This window comes from Haliaeetus leucocephalus, unplaced genomic scaffold, assembly GCF_000737465.1.
Source record: "Haliaeetus leucocephalus isolate CR32 unplaced genomic scaffold, Haliaeetus_leucocephalus-4.0 Scaffold140, whole genome shotgun sequence".
In the NCBI taxonomy this organism is placed as follows: Eukaryota; Metazoa; Chordata; class Aves; order Accipitriformes; family Accipitridae; genus Haliaeetus; species Haliaeetus leucocephalus.
In genome coordinates, this window is record NW_010972576.1 from 3,209,775 (window position 1) to 3,236,555 (window position 26,781).

A 26,781-nucleotide genomic window follows, 5' to 3' on the forward strand; every position below is an offset into this window, starting at 1 on the left:
CTTTATATTTAAAATGTGAAAAGTGATACTTATATAATTAGGTGAAGAAAACACCACTCACAGGCAATTTGTAAGTCAAAACAATTTCAAGAAATAAATGGTTGATTCCATTTCCCTATTCCTTCCTCCTCAACTGCCACCACTTTCCAGGTACAGTGGTGCAGTGTAATCGTATGTACTGTCCATTATCAGTTCAGAAAATTATTACATATAAATTATATTTTGTGAATCGTTATATGTTTCAGTGTAGAATGAATGGAATTTAAATCAGTGTAAGACACCAGAACAATATATCCTGGAAAGTTTCTATCATAAACAAGTATGAATAGTTTATACAAAACCTAACTGCAACTTTGTGTTCATGTGTATTTCAAAACCCATGTTAAGAACTTCTTGCTTAGACTACAGTTTGAAAAAGCAAGACATTTTTGCAAATGCTTTTAGGCAATTAAAGTGAGATGTTAATAAACCTGATGTGCAATAATTGGACATCATGGGCTATCCCCAGCTGCTTTCAAAATATTGCATTTATAAGAAAATTGGCATCTTTTTATGAGTCACAGAAAAGAACATTAAAAAAACCCCTTCCAACAGTAACTACAAATGTTAGGACATCCTTGGACTACTCACAGGCTTCAGGATTCATAAAGAGTAATTCTGAATTCAAGTTAAAAATCGGTAGAGATGTCAGCAGCATGTACCATCTGACTGTAATGCCTCTCAACAATTTTACATTCTAGAACATAATCTCACATGGATATTATTCTCCTAAACAGTGTCAACAATGCTTGGAGTATTAAACCTTTTTAGGTTAATGACAAATGCTGCAACAACAGATTACCTCAAATCTTCAATTTCAAGCAGTCACCTTAACTCACAGCTATTTACAGGAGTACTTAAATTTTTATACAGATTACGTACACAGAAACCATTCTTTTCCTGAAGTCCCTCAAAAACATAAGTTATCAGCACATTTTCCCCCTCCCTTTAAATCCAGTGTAAAGTAGCATTTCCTTCATGTTCAAAAACTTATGCAAAAGACAACGGAACACTGTAAGGTCACCAAATTTACTCCAGAAAAAGGCTGGGGGGGGGGGGAGGGAGGCGGTGCGGCAGAGTCAAATAAATTGAAAAAAAGACCAAGGAATAAAGGCAAAAACCCCACAATATGTGTGTCCCAAAAACATTCACAGTGAATGGACTATTACACAGTTGTGTAGGAGAATATAGGCAGCTAAACTGAAGAGTACAAGAATAGAGTACATAATTTTAAAGGAAAACAAGGCAGAGGTATCTTTGCTTCCCTCCCACCCTCCTCACTTGGAAAGAAATGGAGGTTTAAAACTTAGTTTTAAGCTCAGGGCTATTGGACACAAACCCATTAAGCTCCCAGGAGCGTGCTTCTGAATTTTATAATGCTGATGCTCTCTCCCTCCCACTAGCCTTAAGAGAGATTGCTAAATAACCATCCGATGCTCCCATCAGATTTAAAAACACCAACTGAAACCACTGAAAACCCAGAACGATAATTCATTCCAAATGCTACAATCCATTTAAATGTCCTATACAATACGAAAGTCTTATTCTAATGTATTTAGGCAAATTTACTGCCAGTAATTGAAATCTCTGGTAATATGACCCAATTTCATGCAAGCGAGTTCCTGTTTATCAGGATAACGCAGACATGGAATGGTCCAGGCACACCTGTCCTATTTGCATTTTCTCAAGAACTTTGAGAACTTTATTCAGCAGAGTTTTATTTAAAGGAAAATTACCAAATATGTTCTCCAAGGTGAGTTTCTATGACTAAAACACCACTTTGGCCAAAACACATGGATAATAGTATTTGCCAAATTAGTGGGGGGGGTTTATTAGTAAAGCTGTGGCATTAACATCATAAGGACGTTCACTGCACCACTGGCAACACCAAAGCAACAGTTACAATGGAGCGATGTGTGCTGTTTTGATAACACATTTACTAATGTTACAGACCATTTGAACAAATGCCCTTCTGTTGAGCTGCTGCTGCAGATGAATCTATAATCCGGATCTTTATAATAATGACAAGCCCAGAGCAGTCAGGCTGGTGCCTCAGCTGGGTGGATGTGCCATAGACTGCCAATCTTCCCTTTGACAGCAGACTCATTTGTCACCTTCTGTGCACAGCTCTGTTTTCAGTACAGCAAACTTTGTTTGCATGCCATCCATCTTAAAATGGGAGCAAGTTATAGTATTCATTTAAAATACTTGCCATCAAATTCTCTTTCATATGACAATTATGTTAGAACAGACATGAAGAAACCCTAATGGAACAAGATGCCCGATTTCCAGAGCATGTAATTTAGCTTACAAAACCAATTTGAGCAAAGGCTCACCACCGTAACAGAGCACACAAACTTTTCTCTGGACTCCATATTTACTTATGCTTTAAAACTAACAATGCTCTTAAACAAAACCAAACCAAACCAACCAAAAACCAACCAAAAAAAGAAGTAAGGATCAACATATCTTTTGTGTTTCTGGAACACTTTTAAGGTCTTACTAAATTTTACTTGCAAGATCAAAATCATATTTAGTATGCATGTATGTGAAGTCACTTTATGTGGTGTTTAACTGATTTAGCTGTGTTTTTTACATAAAGCAAAGGGTTATTACTTACACAAGCCTAAAGTTTAATGCATGTAACATGGCTTTAAAAGTATGTATTATCATTATTAAATGTTAAAAATTAGACAGTAAAATTCAAAATATTACTGACTTCAATTGACAGAATGGTCACAGATTAGTTTAATTTCCTTAAATGTTTCAGTACTTCAGGAGTGGAAAAAAAGCAGTCTTGTCAGGATAGATTAAGTTTTTCCCAATGGTCATAAAATTTTCTCACTTTGGTGTAAGGACAAGAGTTTAAGATGACATGTTAATTAAATCAGAAAACACAACGATGTGCCTTCTGCTTGTAAACTATGACAAAAAGCATGAAAGCAAAAAAGAAAATGCTCTTTTAAGGTCAAAAATTATGATTTTGGGCATATAGGACTAGCAAGGCCTCTTTACCAGATCTAAACAATACCTTGGCATCCATACCCGCTGGGGACAAGGTTCACTACTGAGATACAAATTGCCTTACTACCTTGGAGGAAAAACAAAACAAAACAAATACCCACAAAACCCCCTGTATCATTGTGTCCATACCAATTTCACAGCAGGAATCCAGGGACACAAGTTCTTCACTTATGTGAGGCACCCCCAAAATTTCATGTTCTTCACCATATAATAATGCAGGAAAACTTTATGGAAGCTGGATAACTGCATACCTCTTTCATGTGTATCCTACTGCTGCACTGTTAAATGGTAAGAATAAAATTCAGGGATTTTTCTGAGGTCAGTCAACTGCCCAAATTCTAGACCATTATGTTCTTTACCAGCCCCATTGAATCCTGTTACCTGAAATACACTGACATGTTTGAATTGCAAGGATGATTGCTCTGGCACGGAACTGAATGTACCTGAGACCACCCAAGGGAGGGGAACAATTATTTAATGTTTCAGCATAAAATATTAACAGAGTAAACCCAAACAAAACCCAGATTTTTCTCCAGTCTTCTCTAAGTGCTAACTGGTTTTCTGTTGGTTTTTATTGTTTGGTTATTCATTGGGAGATTTTGGCAGTAGTAGAGGGGGAGTATTTTTGTTTTAAAAAACAGTTTTCCTTGAATTTACTTAGAATCATTAAGGAAGAATGTGAAACTGTCATCACTATGTTCAAGGTGCAGACATAGACGGGACTGACAGAAAACCTCCAGTCTCCCATTAGGTTTCGAGATTCCCCAAATAATGGTGGAAACGGTGTGTCATTTTTACTACCATATGTGACGTTGAGTCCTTTCTGTCCACGTTCTTGAATGTTTATTTGGACATTTCTTGGGGTAACTAACTGTTTATCGCTGGTACGTTGAGGAAGTTTAACTTTGAAAGGGCTGGTTGCTGTTACAGAGGATTTTAATTCATTTCAGTTGTGTGTTGGAAGGAAATAACTTTTGGTTTTGTCTTCAGCCACAGTCTTAACCAAGGAGAGTCTCCAAAGAGCCTACTCCAGGGGTTCCCAGTTAAAATCAACACTAAGAAGTTGATCAAAACTAAAAAGTTTACCAGCATAAGATTTTTTTTTTTCAGAGAACTCTCTCCTCTTGCCCCTGCATATCCTCCCTTGTGTAATGCACCATGCACTAACATATCGTGAGAACTTTGTGCCCTGTCTCTAGCAACTGTACAGAAATCATTTATCCAGACCTTTCACTTTTATCAGTGACAAACCCCATGCAACTTCAGTTGTCCCTTACTTTTAAAAATAATTATTAAGCAAAATGAGCCAAATTGGTTTTAGATAGAAAAAAAAGTCAAAACACAACATTACATCCTTCAAATAAAGAGACCTTAATATAAAATTCTAAAAAAATGCCCTTTCCCTCTCCTCTTACCCAATCAAATAAATCAGGGAGCCAGCTACCATCAACTGATTGATGTCCCATTTTGCAAATTTTAAACTACATTTTTCCCTTACAATTACAAGATCAGTTACCTGATCTTAGTAGAAGTGCACCTAACCCAACTGAGTCTCCCTAATAATTTGATTCTACACTGTTTTGTATTCCAGGATTACTAACGGAAAAGCTGTCAGCATGCTTACTTTTAAGATGATCTTTTGTGCACCATGGATCATTTGCAGACTTTCAAAAAAGTTAGCTGCAGGCCTTTATACTCATCAAATTACAACATTCAAGAGTAATATAAAGAATGTAATTTAGTGAAGTGAAAGGAAGAAAACGTAAAATATTTTACATTTTAGCACATGCATAGACACACGCATATACAAATAATGCAAAACAGAGTGAAAGCACTATCTGTGTAGTTTTTGCCAACCATATCAACAATACACATAATACCTGCCAGCTGTTCCAGATGCATGTCAAAACTTTACTACCTGAAAATTCAAAGATAATTAAGGTTAACTGCTCAAAACTAAAGCCCAGCTCCCCATACCCATTACTTGTACAACAGAATACTAACACTTTGACTAGATCTTATATTAAAAAAAAAAAAAAGGTTTTTTTCATTATTAAAAAAAAAATATTTCTTTCCATCAGAGATGTGTAAACACCAGGAATTTAGAAAGTGGTCAAGGATGCTCAGCCTCACATCTAAGAACAACTTTGTTGCACGGTGACCTGAGTATGGCTACATAAGCATGTTAACAGTGTGGTGAAAGAGAGAGAAAGAATTTACCACAAACCTTGTGGTAAATTCAAGGTAACTACATTGCATTACTCAGGACTTGTTAGCTCCCCTGAACTGAACTGTCACCTGCTAGAAGATGCATGCATGGACAACAGCATTTACACTTAGCAGGACTAGCCAGGACACTGTAATGTACACATCTACCCAATAAAGTAAAAAAAGTTTACACATCAAAAGATTTTCTCTCAGACTTATTAGCATTTAAATAAAGCAGATTATTCCAGCTTTTTTCCTAACCATCACCTTTGGTCAAGACCAACCTTTGCGTAAATTTTAAAATTAAGACTGCCTGGAAAGTAGGATGGACATTGCTGCATCTTCATCAGCAGCTGTGACAGCACTGAGAGAAGCCTGGTATCTGCAACTTGGGCTACTGAGTCTCATCTAAAAGCTTAGAAACAGAATTATGTTGAATGTGCAATTACTGTTGTAACAGCTGTATTTCCTTCATTTTAAAAAAAACACAGCTTTTAAAGAAACCAAAGCACCTCCCTCTCTTTCATCCGAAGAAACCCACCACCACTAAACTACCATAACATACACAACCCCAAATATCTACCCAGAGACCTCTGTGAACTCCTTTACTCCTTAACATTTCAGAGTCAGAGACTGTAAACATGCTTTAGTTTTAAGGATTTGGGGCACCTTTTAAAAACAAACAAACAAACAAACTTGAAATAATTCACAAATAGGAATTACAGCATTATTTCCACATAGCAAAAGTTACAAGTAGCACAAAGCTTCAAACACATGAAAACCCAAGCTCTGTTAAACTAAATACACACAATTTACTTTCACAAATTACTGTTTAAGATCATGACACCAGACTAGAAGCCAGGAGTTGCAGGTCACAGTTCTTGTTTTATTACTAAATTCTTGCATTGCCTCTAATTTCCTCCTTCCTCATCTCAAACTTGTTTGATACTCATGCACCAAAACTCATCATGGAAGGGTCATGTTTAGATGTGTTGGAATAAGTTCCACCCTTTGGTCAAGCCTTTAGGCATGACTATAACATCAATATTTCAAAATATGGAGAAACAGTCTTTCTTTGGGTTTGGTCCCCGTCCCCCCCCTTCACAACTGATAACTGCAAGACCAGTGAGGAACTGACATATGCTAGTTGTCCAAGAAAAAAAGAAGTATTCGCAAACCCAGAATAGAAAGTGAAAGAATAACTCCCCTTCTGGACTTAGAATCATAGAGACATTAAGGTTGGAAAAGACCTTTAAGATCATCAAGTCCAACCGTAAACCTAACACTGCCAAGTCCACCACTAAACCATGTCCCTAAGCACCACATCTACATGTCTTTTAAGTGCCTCCAGGGATGGTGACTCCACCACTTCCCTGGGCAGCCTGTTCCAGTGCTTGATAACACTTTCAATGAAGAAGTTTTTCCTAATATCCAATCTAAATCTCCCTGGCACAAATTGAGGCCATTTCTCTTGTCCTATTGCTTGTTACTTGAGAAAAGAGGCTGATCCCCACCTCACTACAACCTCCTTTCAGGTAGTTGTAAGGAGTGATAAGGTCTCCCTTCAGCCTCCTTTTCTCCAGGCTAAACAACCCTAGTTCCCTCAGCTGCTCCTTGTCAGACTCATGCTCCAGGCCCCTCACCAACTTGGTTGCCCTTCTCTGGACATGCTCCAGCAACTAAATGTCTTTCTTGTAGTGAGGGGCCCAACACTGAACACAGTATTCAAGGTGTGGTCCCAGCAGCACCAAGTACAGGGGGACAATCACTTCCCTGCTTCTGCTGGCCACACTATTTCTGATACAAGCCAGGATGCTACTGGCCACCTTGGAACGTTCCATCTTTCCCATGTTTCAGTTCTATATTGTCATGGTTTAACCCCAGCCAGCAACTAAGCCCCAAACAGCCGCTCACTCACCTCCCTCACAATGGGATGGGGGAGAATCAGAAGAGCAAAAGTGAGAAATCTCATGGGCTGAGATAAAGACAGTTTAATAGGTAAAGCAAAAGCCACGCACATAAGCAAAGCGAAACATGGAATTCATTCACCACTTCCCATGGGCACGCAGATATTCAGCCATCTCCAGGAAAGCAGGGCTCCATCACGCGTAACCATTACTTGGGAAGACGAACGCCATCACTCCGAACGTCCCCCCCTTCCTTCTTCTTCCCCCAGCTTTATCTGCTGAGCATGACATCATATGGTCTGGAACATCCCTTGGGTCAGTCGGAGTCAGCTGTCCCAGCTGTGTCCCCTCCCAACTTCTTGTGCCCCCCCAGCCTCCTCGCTGGTGGGGTGGGGGGAGAAGCAGAAAAGGCCTCGGCTCTGTGTGAGCACTGCTCAGCGGTAACGAAAACATCCCTGTGTTATCAACACTGTTTTCAGCACAAATCCAAAATACAGCCCCCTACCAGCTACTTTGAAGAAAATTAACTCTACCCCAGCCAAAACCAGCACATATACATACTTCCTTAGTTGCTCAGGATATTTAAACTACTACTTTTATTGATTTTTTTTTTAGAGCTTTGAAGTTCACTCAGCAAAATGGTAATTTTAAATGATTCAAATCAAATATAAAACACTATTAAAAGTACTCAGAACAGAACCTTTTGTGGAAAGATTGACACCAAATACTAATCATTTTATCTTTAAGTCACTACATCAAGCACAACTCACATAACAGGGGCTCAGATGCTTGGGAAAAAAAAATGAACTGATAGTTTCTTTCCATACTTTGGTGGGCACATGTCCACATCAGGACTATCACTCACAATGCTCATCTGTATAGAGATGGTAGTGTTGAAAGGATCTGTATTGGTATTCTACAAATATAACGCATAGACAGATCCCATTTCCCCATATGTACTTTACATGCAAACATTGCTTCTAAATGAACAACCTTAGACTAATGAGGATATCCTATTTAAAAATGTTTAAGAACACATGTATGTGTGTGTTTAATCTTCCTCAGCTCTAATCAAGTTTAAGTGCTGGAAATTCAATATTTGTATTTAGTTACATTATGCAACGATCAGTTTAGAAAAGGGTTATGAAAAATTCATTTTTCTTCTGCATGAACAACTTTCTGCTTTGATGACAAACCTCACATTTCGTTTTATACCCTACATCTCAGAAAAGCAATCTTTTGTATAATATAAAAGAGCACATCACAAGTCAGTAACAGCAAAAAACTCACACTACTCTGGAAAATCTATGCTATTAAACACGGTTTCACATATGTGTGGTCATAAAGTATCGGCAACTCTACAAGCTGTAAACAGGACCTAGTGTCAATAATATATCAACAAAAAAAAGAAAATCAGAAACTACTGACACTTCAGTTGCAGAAAATACTGCATAGCTTCAATGTTTCTCTTTGAATTTCCAAATCTAATCACAATTACAAATCCAGTTATGACATCAATGTGAGCACTTCCAAAGGGAATGGAAGAACAGTAAATCCCAAAGGATATACGAGTTCTGCAGCAGGGATGATGTAATATATAAAAATAGACATCCTCTGACAGAAGCTGCAAGTTGAGTAAATAACACACTGCATGTCATTAATTTTGCATTAGCTTGCCAATAGACATTACTAAAAGGATGATGAACTAACAATTTTGTTTTGCTTCGGGTGCTACACAAAATAAAATGATAGCATTGCTCACATATTAACATTAATAGATAACATAATACATAATTTTAAACTAATAGTCCCTTACAACACGGATGAAGGAGGGAAGCCACGTGGCTAAAACGGTTGTGTTTTGCCACAAAACACAGAACATAGGGGTGGGAATTACTTATTGTCGTTATAACATTACCAGCGGATGTTCCCATAAAGCACCCAACTTCTATACAAAAAACAGTTAACGGGAACTGCCCAAATCATCTCAGGAATTTCATATTTCAGATGAAATTAGCCCACAGGTTTTGTAGTGTCTCACTTCAAAATACACCTGCATATATAACACAGTCACACACTTCAGGAATTAGCATTACTACATGTGTTCAAATATTACATACACATACTATGTATATCTAGCATTTTGTATTATTTCCTAGTATAACATACACATCTACTTATTATTTGGAATGAGATTGATTATTGTCATCATGGGATAATAAAAACAGTTGCTTTTGAAATTGCACACTGAATTTTGTAAATGAACTAAAGCAACTAAACAAATATCCTTCCTGGTAAAAGGACACTCGCACTTGATGATGTTAAGAACCAGACCCCTTCTTTTGTTAATGGAACTATCAATGCAGTGTATTTTATTTTAAATATAAACACTAGAAATGTTAAATAAATTATTTTATACTTAATTTGTTATCACTAGAGACAATTTTGAGTAAAAAAACGTATTATTATTTGTGCAAATGTGTGATTAAAACACCCTTGCACACCATGCTACTTCCCATTGGCAATACACTGTAGGTTTAGGTGTGTGTACAATTATGTTTTGAATGACCATTTCTCTGCTTACATTACTTAAATTAATTTGTTTTATAACCAAGAACAGAATGAGTCCAGTTCAATTTTTATTTAAGTGAGGTGACCTTTTTGCTTTCATTTTGCATATGCCACGTAACAGAACCATCTCGGCTTCCTTTCTGCTTGCTCTTCACATTTTTCCTCTATCTGGGGCAAAACTAAGTTAGCATCAAGTTAAAAAATTAAATCTATTTAAATAGGTTCAGCTACCATAACTCATACAAGCCTCTAAAGCCAAAACCTTCAAACTTTCTGCTTCCCCAAACATTTTGATGATCAAGTGTACCTGACTACGATCCCCAGTAGTTTTTCTGTGCCTTTTTTCCTTTGTAAATAAACTTGCTTAACACTTCCAAGGTCAAGGATCTTTAAACAATTGTTTTTTCCCCAGAACCTCTCCACATCCTTTATACCTCTGTATAAAGTCAAGCTTTCAGTGTGTCCACACCTCTTTGTTCACTGCCCCTCAAATAATTTTTCCTAGACTTGGCAAATTAGCTCAGATGTTGTTCATTCTTCCTAAAAGCAGGCTGCTCCCCCCCCCCCCTTTTTTTTGTGTGTGTGTGAATACTCACGATTGATTCTGTGGTTCACTTTGTTTTATTAAGTGAACTTGTATTAGAATGAAAGTGCTAGATAATCCTAAAAATCATCATGAACGTTAAAAGCTACAGCTATTTACAGGCTTGAAAGATTGACAGTATTCCTTTAAACTGATTTCTTGTAGATAGGGTATCTGACAACTGTTCCTACCGATTCAAACTAAAATGACAGAAATTCTATATGTAATAAAGATGACTAAGTACACTACTATATTGACATCAATTTACTATGTAGAATACAACATGCTAACAAGAATACATTATGGCAAGGTATATCACAATATTGTGAAGTCCACATTGTTGAGAAGCAAGTACATATGAGGTATTTCATGATCATTTGCAGTGGTCCATGGAAAGACATCCAGCAGTATGTATTTTACAAAATAAACATAAATACACATGCAAAGAAGCAATTGTATTATGCTGTTTTTTAAGTCTCATCCCAAATTATACTGGACATCTGCAACAAAGTCCTAAAATAGAATCAGCTTTTTTGAATTCTCAACTAATATATATGCCACAAGAAAAAACTGCTTGTCATCTTGTGAACTTCCACATCACTTCAGTAGCCACACATGCTGAGTAAAGGAAAACAACTAGGCTTTCGCACCAAATTCAGGCAGAAAAGTTTAAAATTCGTATTTTTTTAAATCCTTCCTATATGTAGAAATATAACATACAACAGCTTTGTTGGTTGTTAAAAATGTAATTTTTCAGACAAAGGAAAAGGCAAATTTGTTTCAGGAAACCGAACAATCTGGACATAAATTTTCAATCCAGGAATTTCAGACTCTCAGCAGACAACGTGAATGCAAACGGTATCAGGAAAAAAAAAAGGTTACTTTGCTGATGCTTTGCACTAACTATTACTTATAAAAGAAGATGGGGCAGGCAGCAAAGTTTCTACAATTTGCTACTAAGTGAGCAGGTTCTAATATTTTAAAATATGTATGTATTAAAAAAAGCTAGAAAAAAACCCTCATACTTATTTTTTCAGGGAGTCATGGCTGCAGATGAGACTTGACTCAGTGATATTAGAAACGGTTTCACTTCCAGCCCTCTTCTCATTCAAATTTTCAGTTACCTCCTTCAAATAAAATCCAGAAGGACAATACTTGTCTGCCCTTAACAGATCGGCAGGATGACTGGCTCCACAGCACAGTGTGCCAGGATAAAATTGTTACATGCTTGTAACTTGGGGAAGAAGCAGGGGTTATTGATGGCTCCAGGCCCACTGCTCTTTTTCTTCCGACACCGGATAAACGGATTGTCACCTTACGTGAATCTCAAGCTGAATGGGATAAGAAAGGCTACTAAAGGCAGAGAGACCTTTTGCAGGGATTTCAGCAGCTGGCTTTAAAAAGCCCGGCTGAGGATGCACTAGCAGCAATTCTCACAGGCCTGTTAACTAATTCATATCTGGATGGATTCTTGCAGAGTAAAAAAAACACGCACTATACTTTCTGTTCAGGGCTATTCACGGGTGTTTCAGCGTTTTATTTACAGGCCTACCTGCATCTCTCTAAATATTCCCCAGTAAGCTTTGATATTTTGCCTTTAGCAAAGTAAAGACTTATGGTACAGACTAGTAAAAGCCCACATCTCTGTTTACATATAAAGTCTAAGGCACAGGAGAGACTGACTATCACAAACCAGGGAGTTATAAATTACAACTTGTAACCTCTGGGCCACTAAAGAACAGTATCTTATTTTGGACAAAGTTATTTTTTGTTTATGAACTTCTGTTAATTTACAATAAATATGTCATTCATTATATACATAATAACCAGCTCAGCAACACTTAGACTGGGCATGATCAATTCTTCACAGATGCACTGAAGCAGCCACAAAGTTTATTGGCAGTAAGATAGTACAAGAAAGTCTATCCTTTTTTAAATTCACTGCATAGGTGACTATTCTATTTTAAAGTTAATTAAAAAAAAAAAAAAATCAGCCTAAAGCAGAAGAAAAGTGATTTAGATTCTCAGGAGAAAGGGTCCACACTCTTTCAGTCAAGTCACCCAAAACAAGGCCTTTTCACTGAAAACATTAAGTAGCCTTAAGTATACGTAAACACAGAAAGAAAATCCATATTCAGAAGTTAAAATCCAATTTCTATTATTAAGTAAAGAGGTGTTAACACTAATCTAAGTTCAAGACAGTTTCTGACACATTAGAAGCACAAGCAAAAATTTTCTATCAAAAAAAATCTGAACAAGGTTTTCCAGATTCAAGTAAGAACGGCTCAACCTAAACTTATCAGGATTTTTCTTCTTCCCTGTAAAAGAATAGATCCATTTTAACAAACTACAGATGGTAGCAAAAAGGATGCCATTTTATCAGTCTGATAGGACACATTCATTTTATTTCCGTACATTATGAAGTTTCTATTTTCATCACCCTAGAAATCAGCAACACTTGTTCCAAAAGTAACATGCCTAAGTACGATACCCAACATCAGATGTCACTTCAAATGGTCCTTCAAGAATTAGGGTAAGTTATCAGAATACTACAAAGTATTTCAAATTCCCATCGTAATTTGAAAAGCACATTATAACTCTTAGACATAGTATTTTAGTAACCATAGGTTACTGCTCTGCTGACATACAGGTACTAAACAGTGATGGGGGGGCTATTTTTAAATCAAAATCAAAGATTAAGTCCTCCATGTCATGGAAGAGATACCTGAGTAAAGTGTCTGTCAAACACTAAATATTTTGTATATACCCTTTGCCTATTGTTCTCCATTTTCTCTAAATCACAGGACATCAAAGCAAGGAAGAAAGGTCAATCAAGCTGCGCAAGAGACATCATGCTGTCACCAAATTCCATATTTACATTAGTACTTTAATATCATAGTGAGATTGCTCAAGTATCAAAGAAAAGGCTGGGAGGCAATTTTAGTTCATAACATTGCATCAGTATTATGATACCACACTGCAAACCCACAAGTAAATTGTTAGTGGACCATACACAGTAAGTTACAATACCTGAGGTTTAGTGCATTCCTGTGAGCCAAAATGAAATGAATGCCATATAGGAGGAAAGGAAAAGATGAACATTATCAGACATGCCATAGTACATTCCACCACTATGAAGATAATGTTAAAATTATGTTAGTGAGGGTCCACCATCCCCTACAAGTTGACTTTATTGCAGAAAGCCATGCCACAACTGAGAGCACTGCATTTAATTTTTAATTCTCGAAAAGCACAGCCATGCATCTTCATTTAAGCTCTACATTTTGCTCTATGTTTTCACAAAGATATAGAAAACTTTCTTCAGAAAATACTGTTTGACCTTTCTGAAGAAAAGCATTCAGAGACTACTGCAAATAAAGCACTAATAATTTATAAAAAAAAAAAACCAAACCAAACCATTCTACATGGTAACTACAGATTTAAACAAAATATAAGGAAATTACATATTTTGTGAAGATTTTGAGGATGCTATCAAAGCAGCTTTATTACTTTGAATCTCATGTACCTAACACCTAAACCAGAAGATATCCACAAGGAAGAACAAACTTGAAAACAAATGCATCATATTAATCCTTTTTCAATTTGAATTTAACACATTATTTACTGCAATATCTGAACATCTGCATTTTTTTAATGCTTCTTTATGTATCCAAAATTAAGAAGTAGAACCAAAGATGAGACCCTGACAGATGCTGACCAAAGAATGGATGGGCAACAAGCCCACAAGATATGTGCTATATGCTTTGAATTCCTATGTGTTTCAAAAAACCCCCTGCTTTCTTCAGTCAATTTCTCAAGAAATTAAGACCAAAAAAATGAGGTCAAAGGACAGAAAATAAGAAGGAAGAAAAGACAATGCAGCCTTTAACATGTATGGTTAAAGCAATAGAAATAATATTGCTAGTAGAATTGAATGAGAACAATGTATACAAGATCACCAAATACTGTAAAAATAGGAGAGAATGGGACAGCATGGAGAGTCTTGACTACATTGTAAAACTCAGTTGAGCTTACTTGACTCTATATGCTTTGGGGGAAAAAAAAATTTAAAAAAAAACACAACAAAAAAAACAAAAACAAAAAACAGTCAGTCATATGCATCATATTACACTTTTTAAAGCAACATTTGACTGTAATTATTGCAAATTTTACAGTTTATTTGGCAATCTCTTCCAACTCAATATGAAATCTCACTTGCAATGAATTTCTCAACACATACACAAAATCATTATGAACTCGCACAACAGAATGGCACACAATGGGCTTTTGCTCTTAGTACCAGTTAGGCTTACAAAAACTCATTAGGCGTACCTAAAGTGAAATTTATACAACAGGCAAGGACCTACGAATGCAAATAGCACTGTGTGTGATCTAAATTCTGCCCTTCTAGAGTTAGATAAAAATAACACTAGAACTGTTTGCTAAGCACAACGTACACATCTAAGTAATACGAACAAAAGTAATTCTTCCTGTAATTCCTACAAAGTACAATACAACATATTTATTTTTTCAAAAACAGACTAGTAAAATGTTTCATCTTCAAACCAAGTGAACTGGCTCAATCTGTATTAAATTTAGAGGCAATTAAAACTGCACTGAAAATTAAACCATTAAAAGCTGTTGTATAAACAAAAACAAATTGTTGGCATAAAATGTAATTATTCAACTCATGAGGAAAAGCCTGTATAATTAACAGATGTAATCAAACATCTACACACTTACAGACACACACTGAATATATAGCGAACTGGCAAACAAGTCAAGGAATAAGGATAAAGAAGGAAAAATGGAAAAAATCTACAATTGCATTGGATCAAAGACAGTATTTTAAAGACATTAAAGCTCTAATCCTGTGAATTTATATGCATGTGGCTTACACTGTGCAAAATTCAGCCCAATGAACTCAATAAGATTAAATATCCACAAAGTTATTTATGCCCATGCCTTTATGGTTCTAGCAGATTTGGGGGCTTAAACAAATAAATGAGAGCCAAAGACAAACCGCTTTTCCAGTATTTTGCTCACAGTTGAAATCAATACCAAACAAACATATTAATCTAAAGGAGCTTTTCTCAATTTAAAAGCCATATAAAATATTTTGTAGAATAAGTTTTAATTATTAGTTTATTTTCATCTCAGGAGAAAGCCTGGAAACTTTCAACATGTAAGATTACCTCCCAAAAAAAGAAATCGAGTGGAATGACCAAATGATCTCCCTGATGATGGGCAGACTACGTAGCTCACTGAAACCCAACTATAAAGGGCTCTTGAGGCAGACACTAGAAACAGGTAATTTGACACTTAAGTTCTAGATACCAAAAAGAAATGACAGATTTAATCCAATAATTTGGCCTACTGCAATGCAGCACAGTCCTTCTCAGGCAACAACTGTTATCATATACATGAATGAGTGCTTCACTAACTGACCTTTTAACACCGTACACTAAACTATTTGTACCATAACTTAATATCAAAAGGAAATCAGAACATAGTTTCTTTCACAATTTCAAATAATGACTAGAACATTAAGAAATAATACATGACATTCACAGTCATAAGAAACGTGCTTTCAACTCTGAACTAAGATGCAAGCTGTACACGTTCGCATACTGATGGAGCCATATTTTAAGCAGAAACCTCCCATCAGAAGCATGCTTCTTTAAAGATACCACAAAGTTTAGCCATTTTGTTTTCTTTTCAATAATTTTCCTGTTTATGTTTTTGTGAACCACAAATACAGACAGCTTACCGTATGGTAACCTCTAGGTAGAGGTGGCTTCCCCACAGGGTAAGGGTCAACAGTATCAATAATTGTTTGTCGCTCCCCTTTTTGGTTGATTTTCCTAAATCTTCTTCGAGATTGCCTATGAGAAGCTTGACGCTGAAAATACTCCTCATTTTCATCCATGTAATCAACCTAAAAAAGATGCAAGAAAGTGTCATTTCCAACAAGAAATAAAAATGTTTCTTCTTATTAGAAACACAACAAATCCTATTTTCAAAGCTGACTGGTGTTTTTTGAATCTCCTGTATTTTCAGCACTATGAGTGAAGCCACTACTCAAAAAAAAAAAAACAAATAAACAAACAAAAAACCCCAAAAAATCAACACTGGTATGAACAGCATCACTGAATATGACCACTTTCCAAAAATGACAGATGGAAAAATTCTCCCTTCCTCCCCCACTTCTTACTCTTGCACAAATACAAACATTTCACTACTCAATACATTGCAAAAAGAAAACTGGTATGAAGGAGCACTTGGTAGTTTTCCTACTGACCTCTGTTTGTCACTTGGAATCCTCCCTAACCAACCTATGGCAAAGGTTTTGGTCTTCAATAGGCAGCACTGGTTTTATTGTATGCTTCCAATATTTTGAGGGCATAAGGAAGGATTTCTAATAGACTGGATTTACACAAAAACAAATCACTTCAAAACAACAACAGGGAGAATAAAAAATACCTATTAGGTATATCCTAATATAAAATAAGTCTTCTCAGTTTCAGAGTCTTCAGAGTAATAGTCCTAAATTACTACACAACAGGATACTGCAATGAAAATATTTGAACTAGGAAATCTGGTTTTCCTGAAAGAGAACAATCTTTTTACAGTAATTTGGCTGAAAATCAACATCTTTTCTATGTTCACCCTACTAATTGAAACCTTACTCGACACTAACAGGGAAATGAGGAAAAAAAAACCAAACAGCTTTCAGCACTAGCTATGTATGGGGATTCAGTTAACTCCTCCTTCTATTCAATTCCACCACCCAGGGATAAACAGTATTTCTGAAGACGTAGAGAAGAGCTTATAAGGCACCTTGCAACGTTCCTCCATATTTTTCAACAAGGAAAAGAAGTATTAGACAAAACACTCCTAAGAATTTGCAGCATATCTCTGTCAGAAGTGTCACGTACTTGTCAGCTCACGTCACTAAATACAACTTTCAGTGTACTAATAACAAGGGGATGAGCACACTTCGTGGGTCCCCAGGAAGAGCTGGTAATGCTTACCCCCTTACCACCAAGTATCTATTTCACGTCTGATAGTCACGCTCACACCCTACACCTCTCCTGCTTCTCCTCCCCACAGAATGACCTCATCCAGCCCTGAGACTGAAAGTTACTGAGCCCGACAGACTCTGGGGATGGGATTCTTACTATTCAAGGTACAGTTATTCCTTTGAAAGGCTGGATTGAAGTTAAGCGTTCAATTTCAGCTTTCCCAAAACTCTAGAGGTTGGTTTTTTTGGACTAAGGCAACACGTGTGGGAGTATCTGCCCCTGACCCAACACTATCCATCAGTCCAGAAGATCTTGTTGTTTAGTCATCTCCTTCCCCTCTGCTTATTTTTATATCACTCTCCCTTTTAACTTACCAAGGAATGCACGAGAGAGAGACAGCCATCCGCACAGCTACCACCAACTAAATTGTATACTTCTAGAGACCAAATCCAGAACAATAAACTGTTTCCCAAACTTGTGGTCAGATACGAGTTACACAAAGCAGTCAGACAAATCAGGGGGCCAATATAGGGGTAAATGAGGAGGCATAAGGGGCTGCTGTTGAGTTGCTGCTCCTTTACCAAGTAAAGTTACAGAGAGCTTTAGTTAGGGACAGCAGAAAAGCAATTGGCATTTCTCACATATGCCTCTGTGTCTCCTACTACACTGCATTAGCTTCCTAAGATGATTTTCTTATTTAGAATTGGAAGAGGGAGATATATCATCAAACATCCGACAGAACAAGCTACCGTTACATAATCATCTTTATCTGAAATCACAAAGAGCTTAAAACCCACAAAAGCATGCCTACATTTGCGTGAAGGTAAGTTTAAAAGCTACTTTTTTTACCAATCAACTTTAAACAAGTAACTTAATCTCTTCTACAAGACTTAAGCTATACCACATTTTCCTGAGCTTCTGCAAGTTTTACAGAAACTGTCACTTTTTAGGAAAAAAATGTTTAGTGTCACAGCCTACAACTATCATCTACATATGGCTTAGATAATTGTCATGCCTGTATTATGAACTGATTGCTATCTCAGTGACAGAGGAAAAAAACCATTTAGCCTGCTGACTGTGCATTCATTCAGATGATGCACCCTGAAGTGGCAACTAAAAACTTCTGAGCCTGCGAACCCTCAGAGATGATGCTGTTCTGCCACTGGACTAGAGCAGATACTGCTAACAAAACAACCTTCACCCAGAAAAGTTGGTAGAATTTTATAATGTTCAAGCTCCTTCTTAAAACCTCAGAGAGCTGAGAATAAATTTAAATTCAATCAAACATTCATTACTTAAGCTAACCTGAGATTAATACTAAAGCATCTATGCTTACCTATAAGAATAAAGCAGCTTAAAAAAAACAAACAAAAAAAAAAAACAAAAAAACCCCAAACTGTTCTGCTATTCTGCTAGCATGAGAAAACTTTAGTTTTCTGCAAAAAGTAAATGTAACAACAATATAAAGGATGCCTTTATCATTCAAACAATGCAAGTATGTGTGCAAAGAATGGCAAGAAAGTTACGTATGACATCTTAGATTTATAAAAAGATCACATGCAAAACAGAAAACTTCAAGTTTTATTGGAAGTTGAAATGTTACCAAAGTTGGTCTGTAAAATTTGAAAGCAACTGAATGAAAATATTCTTACCACAATCATTTCAGATGGCTCTAAAACAATGCATTCACAGCCACGCCTGAAGCTTCCTGCAGAACGCTTGCCAAAACTGAAGAACAAAAATACTTCAATCAGAACAAAAATCAGAGCTATAACACAATTCAAAAGCATATTTACATCTTCTCCAGATACTGTAAAGCATAGAAAAAAGTGTACATACCTCTGCACAGTACAAGTTTCACACATATGTCCTTCGACAAGTAACTGATACCCAAGCACACCAAAGAGCTGTGTATTTTGTATTCACACAGTTTATCAAGACTATTTGCTAAATAATTCTATTAACACTAAAACAAGCGTCAATCAAGTGCTGCCTACTGAAGATGCATGGTTGATTCTGAACTACATTACAGAGTTTAATCTAGTATCTTCTGACATTACAGTATTAAGTTAACTAAGCTATCTGCATTTCTATGAAGAAAGCTAACTAGCATACCAAGGAAAGAATGAACAGGCTGATCGACTTCAATTAGCTCTTTTACTTAAAATAAATTAACAAAATAAGGATGCTGAACCTAAGAGTATTCCCAAATAGAACAGATGAGGAAAAAGAGGTTTTTGCCTTTCATGACACATTCCCACCTTAGTGCAATAATTAAGCATGATACTATTTTGCTTCCTATAGGATAAAATAGGAAGTTATTTTAGTTTCAGTTTCTCAAGTGCTCTGCCTGTATTAAATGAATGTGTGTCTCTGCAGGCTTAACTGCAAAGAATCCTTAAAATGCAGTGGTAAAGGTGGAGTGCAGAGAACCAGTACATAATTCAGTGAAATACAAGACCTCTATGGTTAAATCCTTAATCATACTCCATCAGAGTGGAAAGAAAAGACAACCAGCTAAAGTTTGTTTCTGGGGTGTGTGCTTCCCCCTCCAGGTAGTTAATATTTAAGCCTGTCAGGTCAAGGTCAGACCTTTCCCTTCCAGAGAGGAAGGCAGGACAGCTGACAAAATGGCTGGAACTTCAGGACCCCTCTTGTAGCCTGCTGTAACAAGCCTGCCCTAAAATCTGCCAAAAGCCAAGTAACTATTTAGCCTTTCCCTTTCTTCAACCTGGTACTGTGCAACAGGCACGGGAAACCTTCCTATCTGAAGTTCACAGGGCAACAGCTATTTTATAAAAAACAAACCAGACTCAATAAAATTGTGAAATCTGAATTTTAACCAATCCTGTAATGCACAGTCACAGTGACACACTTAAGGTACGATGTTTGTGAAAAGTAGCTTTTTTAAGGGTTATTTCATAACAAGCAAACTGAAGAAGTTCCTATACCATTCAGAAAAGTATATCTAGCCAGTTTATATCTCTTCGCCTGTCCCACCTGGCGATTTGTAGAAATGAACAATTTAACTCGCTACCCCAAAGGCTAATCTCTTGACAACAGCACGTTTATAGCTCAAAAAGAAGGCAGTCAGATATTGAAAAGAAATGCCAGCTGTGCTTATTCATCAAAATAATAATCGCATTTAATGGTACATGGGACTTCTACAATAGAAAAAAATTTCCAGAATACTAAGCCTCTTGAAAAGAAACATTCAATAAAGAAGTCTCTCAACAAAACATGTATTTTCCTAAAGGCAAACACATGCTTCCTCCTATAGTCCAGCAACAAAACAGAGGGTGCTTTACTCTACAATGCCATCTTGAATTTTATACATTTTCAACTATTCTTAAAGATACCAGAATACGAAGCCACTAGTTTGATTCATTAGACTGTTGCAAAAGTGAGAAACTTATTTTCTTGGTCATTAACATGATCCATACACACAGTTTTTCCTTTAAAAAAGAGAAGGAAGGGGAAAGGAGAAAGTAAATCAACTCATTGATTGAAAAACAACAATGCAAAAATGGTGATTATCAAGTCAACTTATTTAATATTCTGACTGAAAACAAACACAGAAATATTCCCTCTTCTCTTGCAGATTCTTGTCCCCCTCTTTGTAACCATTGGTTTAGGTCTAGAATACACTATTGCTGTATTTTTTGCCAGCCTATTTTCTAGCCTCACAGCAAGCACTAATTTCAACAGAAAATGCATATACATCTTTCCGCTCCACCATTTCTTCTTCCTCTATTGCTGTCTCTAAGTATCAACTTTAAACTTCTGCCCATTGCTAATCACTGCTGACATCCAAAAGTTTCAAGCTTTAGCAAACACAGTAAAAAAAGAAAGCTGTGTTTTGGATGTGCTTTTCTATTCTTGAGTAACTTGTTTGGATTTTACCCTTCAGCACAAGGGAACAGTAGTCAACATATTAAGACAGAAGGCATGCATTGAATTACTGTAAAGAAAATTCTTGATTTCTGTTCCCAGTAACACACTGGTTCTCGCAGCAAATAACCACATCATTGCTGTACTGCTCAGATTCCTATGACAGCACAGAACTTATCAGAGCAGACAGCACATCACACGTATATATTATCTTTGACCAAAGATCACAAGGCACTTCAGGCTGCAAACAAACTCTGTAATCTTTGTGAAGTATTGTGACAAGTAAATCAAGGCAGAAGAAAGTTAAATGACCTTTCAAGTGTTGCCTTTCTCTTCTCAGATATGCCATGCCAGGTAAAACTCCTGACTTCCAATCTGCTGCTGAAAATTCATCATCAGTGAGGAATTCACGTAACCAGTGAAAATTAGGAAACTTGTGACTGTCCACTATGTCCGGGCACTTCAGAAGTGTCCAGCTCTGACTGTGGTAGAACATCCATCACAGTATTACATACTATCTGTTGCAGAACCACACTCCAATACCTACACACAGTCACACAAATACCTGTTAACATGCAACTTTGAGAAACAACTGGGATCTTAGTGCATCACCAATCCCATTGTTTCAATTCAGAACACTGATATCCAAGTCAATAAGTTTTATCAGAAATAATTTGTCAGAGCTTCACACAAGCAAAAAGCAAAGACCAACAAAAAAGGACTTTGGTGACACTCTTCTCTACCTGAAATCTCTGGCTGTAGTAACCAGGGAGGGGAAGACACCAAACTTGATTTAATTGAAAACAAGTTATTTAAAACATTAGTAAGCAATAAAAAGAAGCAAATACCCAACACATAATACAGTCTGTTCACTGAGCTGATCAAAAAGCCCAAGCTGTAAACCCTTTTATAAAATACCAGGAGAAGAACTTCATACAAGGGACCACAAGCTGGCATGCAAGCTGGCTTGAGGGATGCTAGGTATAGCACAGAAACAGCAGCGGCAAATAAAGTTTCAGTGGAAGGGCTGACAGATTATCTTCATAATACCAGCTCTATTCAATAACTTTTGCTAGACACTGTTCTTTCCAAATTTTGATGCCAGACTTCCCATAGAAAGTGAGTTTGACTACCCAAATTTATCACAAAATACATGGTCTACGTGAGCACTAGCTAGCTAAAGTAAAATGTAGAGAGCCTTTATTAGCAGGTTTCAATGGACTGGATTTGACAAATTTATTCCTTCCCTTACTGTAGTGTGAAATAAGCCTGTGGATATATGACTTCGCTATGGAGCTTAAGGTCAAACTACATTTTTGTTTTTAAAATGCAATCAAGTATTTCACATAATATACACTTCACATTTGGTTGTATCGTATCATTCCTTAATAATTTCAATCAAAATTGTCTTGATACATAAAGAGAAAAATCTTCTCTTCCTACCTAACCCTTATTAATTTCAACTCCTAAAAATAGCTCATTTGCAACTATTAAGTCAGTGATACACCTGAGAAAAATCCCAGCTTTGCAACTATTTTCTCTAAATCTGTGACGTGCATATGAGAATTTCACTAAAGGAAGCTAAGGGAGTTTAAAGTTATCTTTGCAATGTTGGCTGTCAATATGGGATGCAGAGATTGTAACAGTAATTTAGATAGCCAGAAGTCTGCCTGGTTAGGCTATTGCTTCCTCACCTAAATTCCCCAAAGAACCTTGTTTTGCAGCAGCTTTTCCAACACTTTTTTCCGGGCTACCACATAAGCTCTGACTTGAGGTTCCTTGAGTATTAAACTTCACAGATGCTCTCCTCAGCATCTGTCCTAGAGGCAATTTCATTTCTCAAGTCCTTCTCTATCAGAGTTACTTTTATTCCCCCAAAAAGTACTGAATGCATGATGTGGACATAAATCTACTTTTTAAAAAAACTTAAAGATACACAAAACAATTTTATTTGCAGGAATCTACTTTACAGTAGCAATTCTGAAAATGGATGATAAAAAAAAAATTAACTCTTAGAAGGTTAGATATTGTCCCCAAGCAACTGCTCCCTAACTATACTATTCCCTGAAGCAATTGACAAAAGTCTAATTTCCCACTTGACTATTCAAAAGCATTATTTCCAAATAAATTTGTTAGTACTAAAAAACCCTTTTGCTCACTGTATATGTATTAAAAGCAGGTATTTTAATCCATACAAGTAATTTACAACTTCATTTCCATTCTAAGGCATTCTAAAATTGAGTTTACACTGACTGTAGATGACAGTTCCTTTCTCCCTAAATGTACCATACCACATACCTATCTCATAACTTGTTACACTCAAAACACAGACAGTTAGATAAAGAACAGATGTATTGCAATTTACACCATGCTAGTTAATAGAAGACTAGTTTTAAGTGAAAGCTAAGGGTTTCCATGTTTCCCAAATTTACTCTTTCAGTTCTCATTAAAAAAACCTTTACAATTATAAACCTACAATTAGTGCAAATATGTCAGTGGCTAACAAACAGCAAAATAAAATAATTTAAGACCACAGCCTGCCTTTATTCCCCTTCAAATTTATTAGATTTACTAATAAAACAAAACAACAAAGTACCTCAATTAAATGAAATACCTAAAGCTACAAGCAACACATTAGTTTTTATTGGCACTTACACACAGAGACATTCAGAAACTTCCAGGTATTGAGGGTGACTCGTTCTGTCCTTTCCATTATCATCATGACACTGGAGGACAACACAGTTTTCTCCAGACGTGACCCATCCATTTCCCCAGGTCCCCAGACATACTTGTACACGCGCACACAGATGCTCTTTTCAAAGCTTGCAGCAGAGACAGCCGCTACCGAAGAGGGAACATTTCCCTATCAGCATTCAGCCCGAGGCCTCCACATTCCTGTTTTCACCTCAGCCCAGCTCCCAAATGGAAAGTTATTTCCCAGCACTGGAATGTAAACGTATTCATCAAAAGTGATGCAGAATCTGAAGAAAACTCCACTGACAACGAACACCAAGAAAAGGTTTTTCAATAAGAAGCCCCTTTCTTCCCTCCTCTTAAAGATCAGAGATCACTCACACAAAACCCAATTTCACTAGTCACAGCTGTTTTTCAAAAAGGACATACAAAAATTTAGTTTTTCCCCTATAATGTAATCTTAAGCTTTATTTCTTTTGATATTCACGACCTTGCATTAGCTTAAAGTAATAATTAATTCACATATAAATTACAAATCTTAGTAAAACTACATGTAAGTCTCTACAAAGAAAGCTCCACAAAATACGGTCATCTATATGATGCACATTCTACAGCACATTCAGCAAAATTCTGTTATAGTTTTATGTATTTATAAATGCAGTATTTGGAACAAAGCTGCTGGTTTAGAATAAAGTCTATTTAATTAGCATTTCCTCTAAGTCAAAAAGCATATTGCATTTAGACATGTTCTAATGCAAGGAAAACTACAAATGAACACATTTTCTTGTTTCTCAAGTTCTTACAATTTTCTATGGTACTTTCATGCAAGGAAATAAACTCCATATATATTTTGCTTTTAAAAAAAGTCTACAATATATTAAAAGTAGAAATGTAATGTATAAGTATTGCAATGATTTATGCCAAAACTCTAGAAATCAATATTCAAAATCTTTCTTTGTTCTGAAGTTTTCAAATGGGAAGTACAATGGGCAGCATTTGCCAGTGCGGGACATCTAAATATACATGGAGATTAAAGTAAATATTTTCCCTCTCTCGCCTTCCCTGAAACCAGTCCTCTTCTCTTCGAGACCGTACCTGAATAAATCTGTAAGCACAAGGCTACGCCTAGTTGAGTTCAGTTTCTCAAGCTTTCGACACATTCATGATAAAACCAGATCTTAAGTTACATAAACCCAATAATTCCAAACTCTTTTTGTGAAAATTACATTTACTCAATTGACATCTACATTTAGGAGAATCACAGAAAACTACCAAAGTGAAATATAGAGGTATTGCATTAATCGTATTTAGCATTTGAAGTTATGTAAGCCAAAGAGTCTTCATTTGCTTTTGGGTAGCACCCACCCTGCAAATGCTATTACTACCATTACTATTTACGTTCAAGTGCTCTCTACTGTGTTTCCCATCTTCCCTCTACCCTCCACTTCCCAAACTCCGAGTCAGAGGAGCTACCATTCCTCCGGACGTGTCATTTGCTGCACGTCCAGCCTGCTTCCTCATACCAGCGCCGTGACCTCAGCTGTGATCAGCAGCTGCTTTCCATCACTGCATCAATTATTCTCTGATGATACAGAAGCAAACATGAGCAGAATGTCCAGTCTCTGACACATCCCAAAGTCTAATCTTGAGGTAATAATCAGCATTTAACTTGTAACAACACCAAAATGTGTTAGATTTAGTTCTAAAGCAAACCAGTCACACTGAATTCCTGAATTAAGTATTACAGAGCAGTATTTAGTAGATGTCTAGATGGAAAAAAAACAGGGACTATTTTCTACCTGCTGCTTCAGGAGATAGTAAGGGATTCAGTCAAGTTCCTCCTCCTGTATCTTTTTTTACCAAAACCCACTGTGTTTCATTTCGGTACATCCAGATTAGAACTGAAAACACCAGTCCCTCTTAATGGCTCATTCTGACCAAGCGAGGTTTAGCTGGGTTCCACATGAATGTGCTGTGAAACCCAGACTGTTCCTCCACCCAACTCACCCTTGCGAGGGATGAAAAATCCTAAAGTCACAATTTAGAAGTGTGTACACACGCACAAGCCATCCCTAGGGGAACGCTGGAGTGTTCTGACGAAAACTAAATTTGGCATGGCCATTTTCTGACCCCTCAGAAAAAAAGACAGAGCCCTTCATGCATGCAGAGCAGCTCTAATGTGAGCAGCCCTCTGCTGGGGATGATGCGGGGAGGGAAGGTAGCGGCGGGTTTCCCCGCGCTAAAAGCTGCACACAGGAAACTCCGAAAGCAAGGGTTTGTCAGCTAACGGACAGAGGGTCACTATCAGATAATTTGATCTTCTGTATAATATAGGCTGACTTCTCCGATTCTCATTTGAAAGAGCCTGTCTCTTAGAAAAAATAAGCAAATATGCAAGCGAAGCCCAAGCTGCTTTTGACTTGTGTTAAATATTATTTTTAATTAAAATGTGGTGGTCATCAGCATATCAAAATAATCAATAGATTTTTTTTTTTCTTTTAACTTATTTAATTCTCAAAATGTTACTATATCTACAGCTTTTTTTTTTTTTTTTAAGCGAGATTAAATAGCTGCTTTACAGAAATACTTTTCAGTTGAAAGGAAAATTGAGATGCTGGCAAGTGGAATATGAGTTGAAGAGGTATTCGCGGACCTGTCACTGTTTGCAAATCCTGGAGACATGAGCTCACTACATACCATGGATAAGGATGATTAGACTTATCCAGTGTCATATGATAGCTTAGATGTTTACAGTCTCAGATATAACAGCTCATGTGTCAGGGAAGGGACTCGCAACAGCACAGCTAAGTACAAGTCACTTAATAATACTTGGGGGGGG

At 36.7% G+C, this 26,781-nt stretch overlaps 1 protein-coding gene across 2 annotated transcripts in view; it reads right to left on the reverse strand.

Moving 5' to 3' along the window:
- RAPGEF2 (Rap guanine nucleotide exchange factor (GEF) 2) overlaps positions 1–26,781 on the reverse strand; it is a 133,678-nt gene that overhangs the window by 76,267 nt on the left and 30,630 nt on the right. The window contains exons 4-6 of one of the 2 annotated variants that reach the window (XM_010586084.1): positions 19,010–19,085; positions 16,103–16,270; positions 13,363–13,380 (exon numbers count right to left, since the gene is read on the reverse strand). In XM_010586084.1, coding sequence (XP_010584386.1) covers positions 13,363–13,380; positions 16,103–16,270; positions 19,010–19,085 — 262 coding nt within the window. The remainder of the gene's footprint in view (positions 1–13,362; positions 13,381–16,102; positions 16,271–19,009; positions 19,086–26,781) is intronic. The other variant, XM_010586085.1, reaches the window with a different exon arrangement.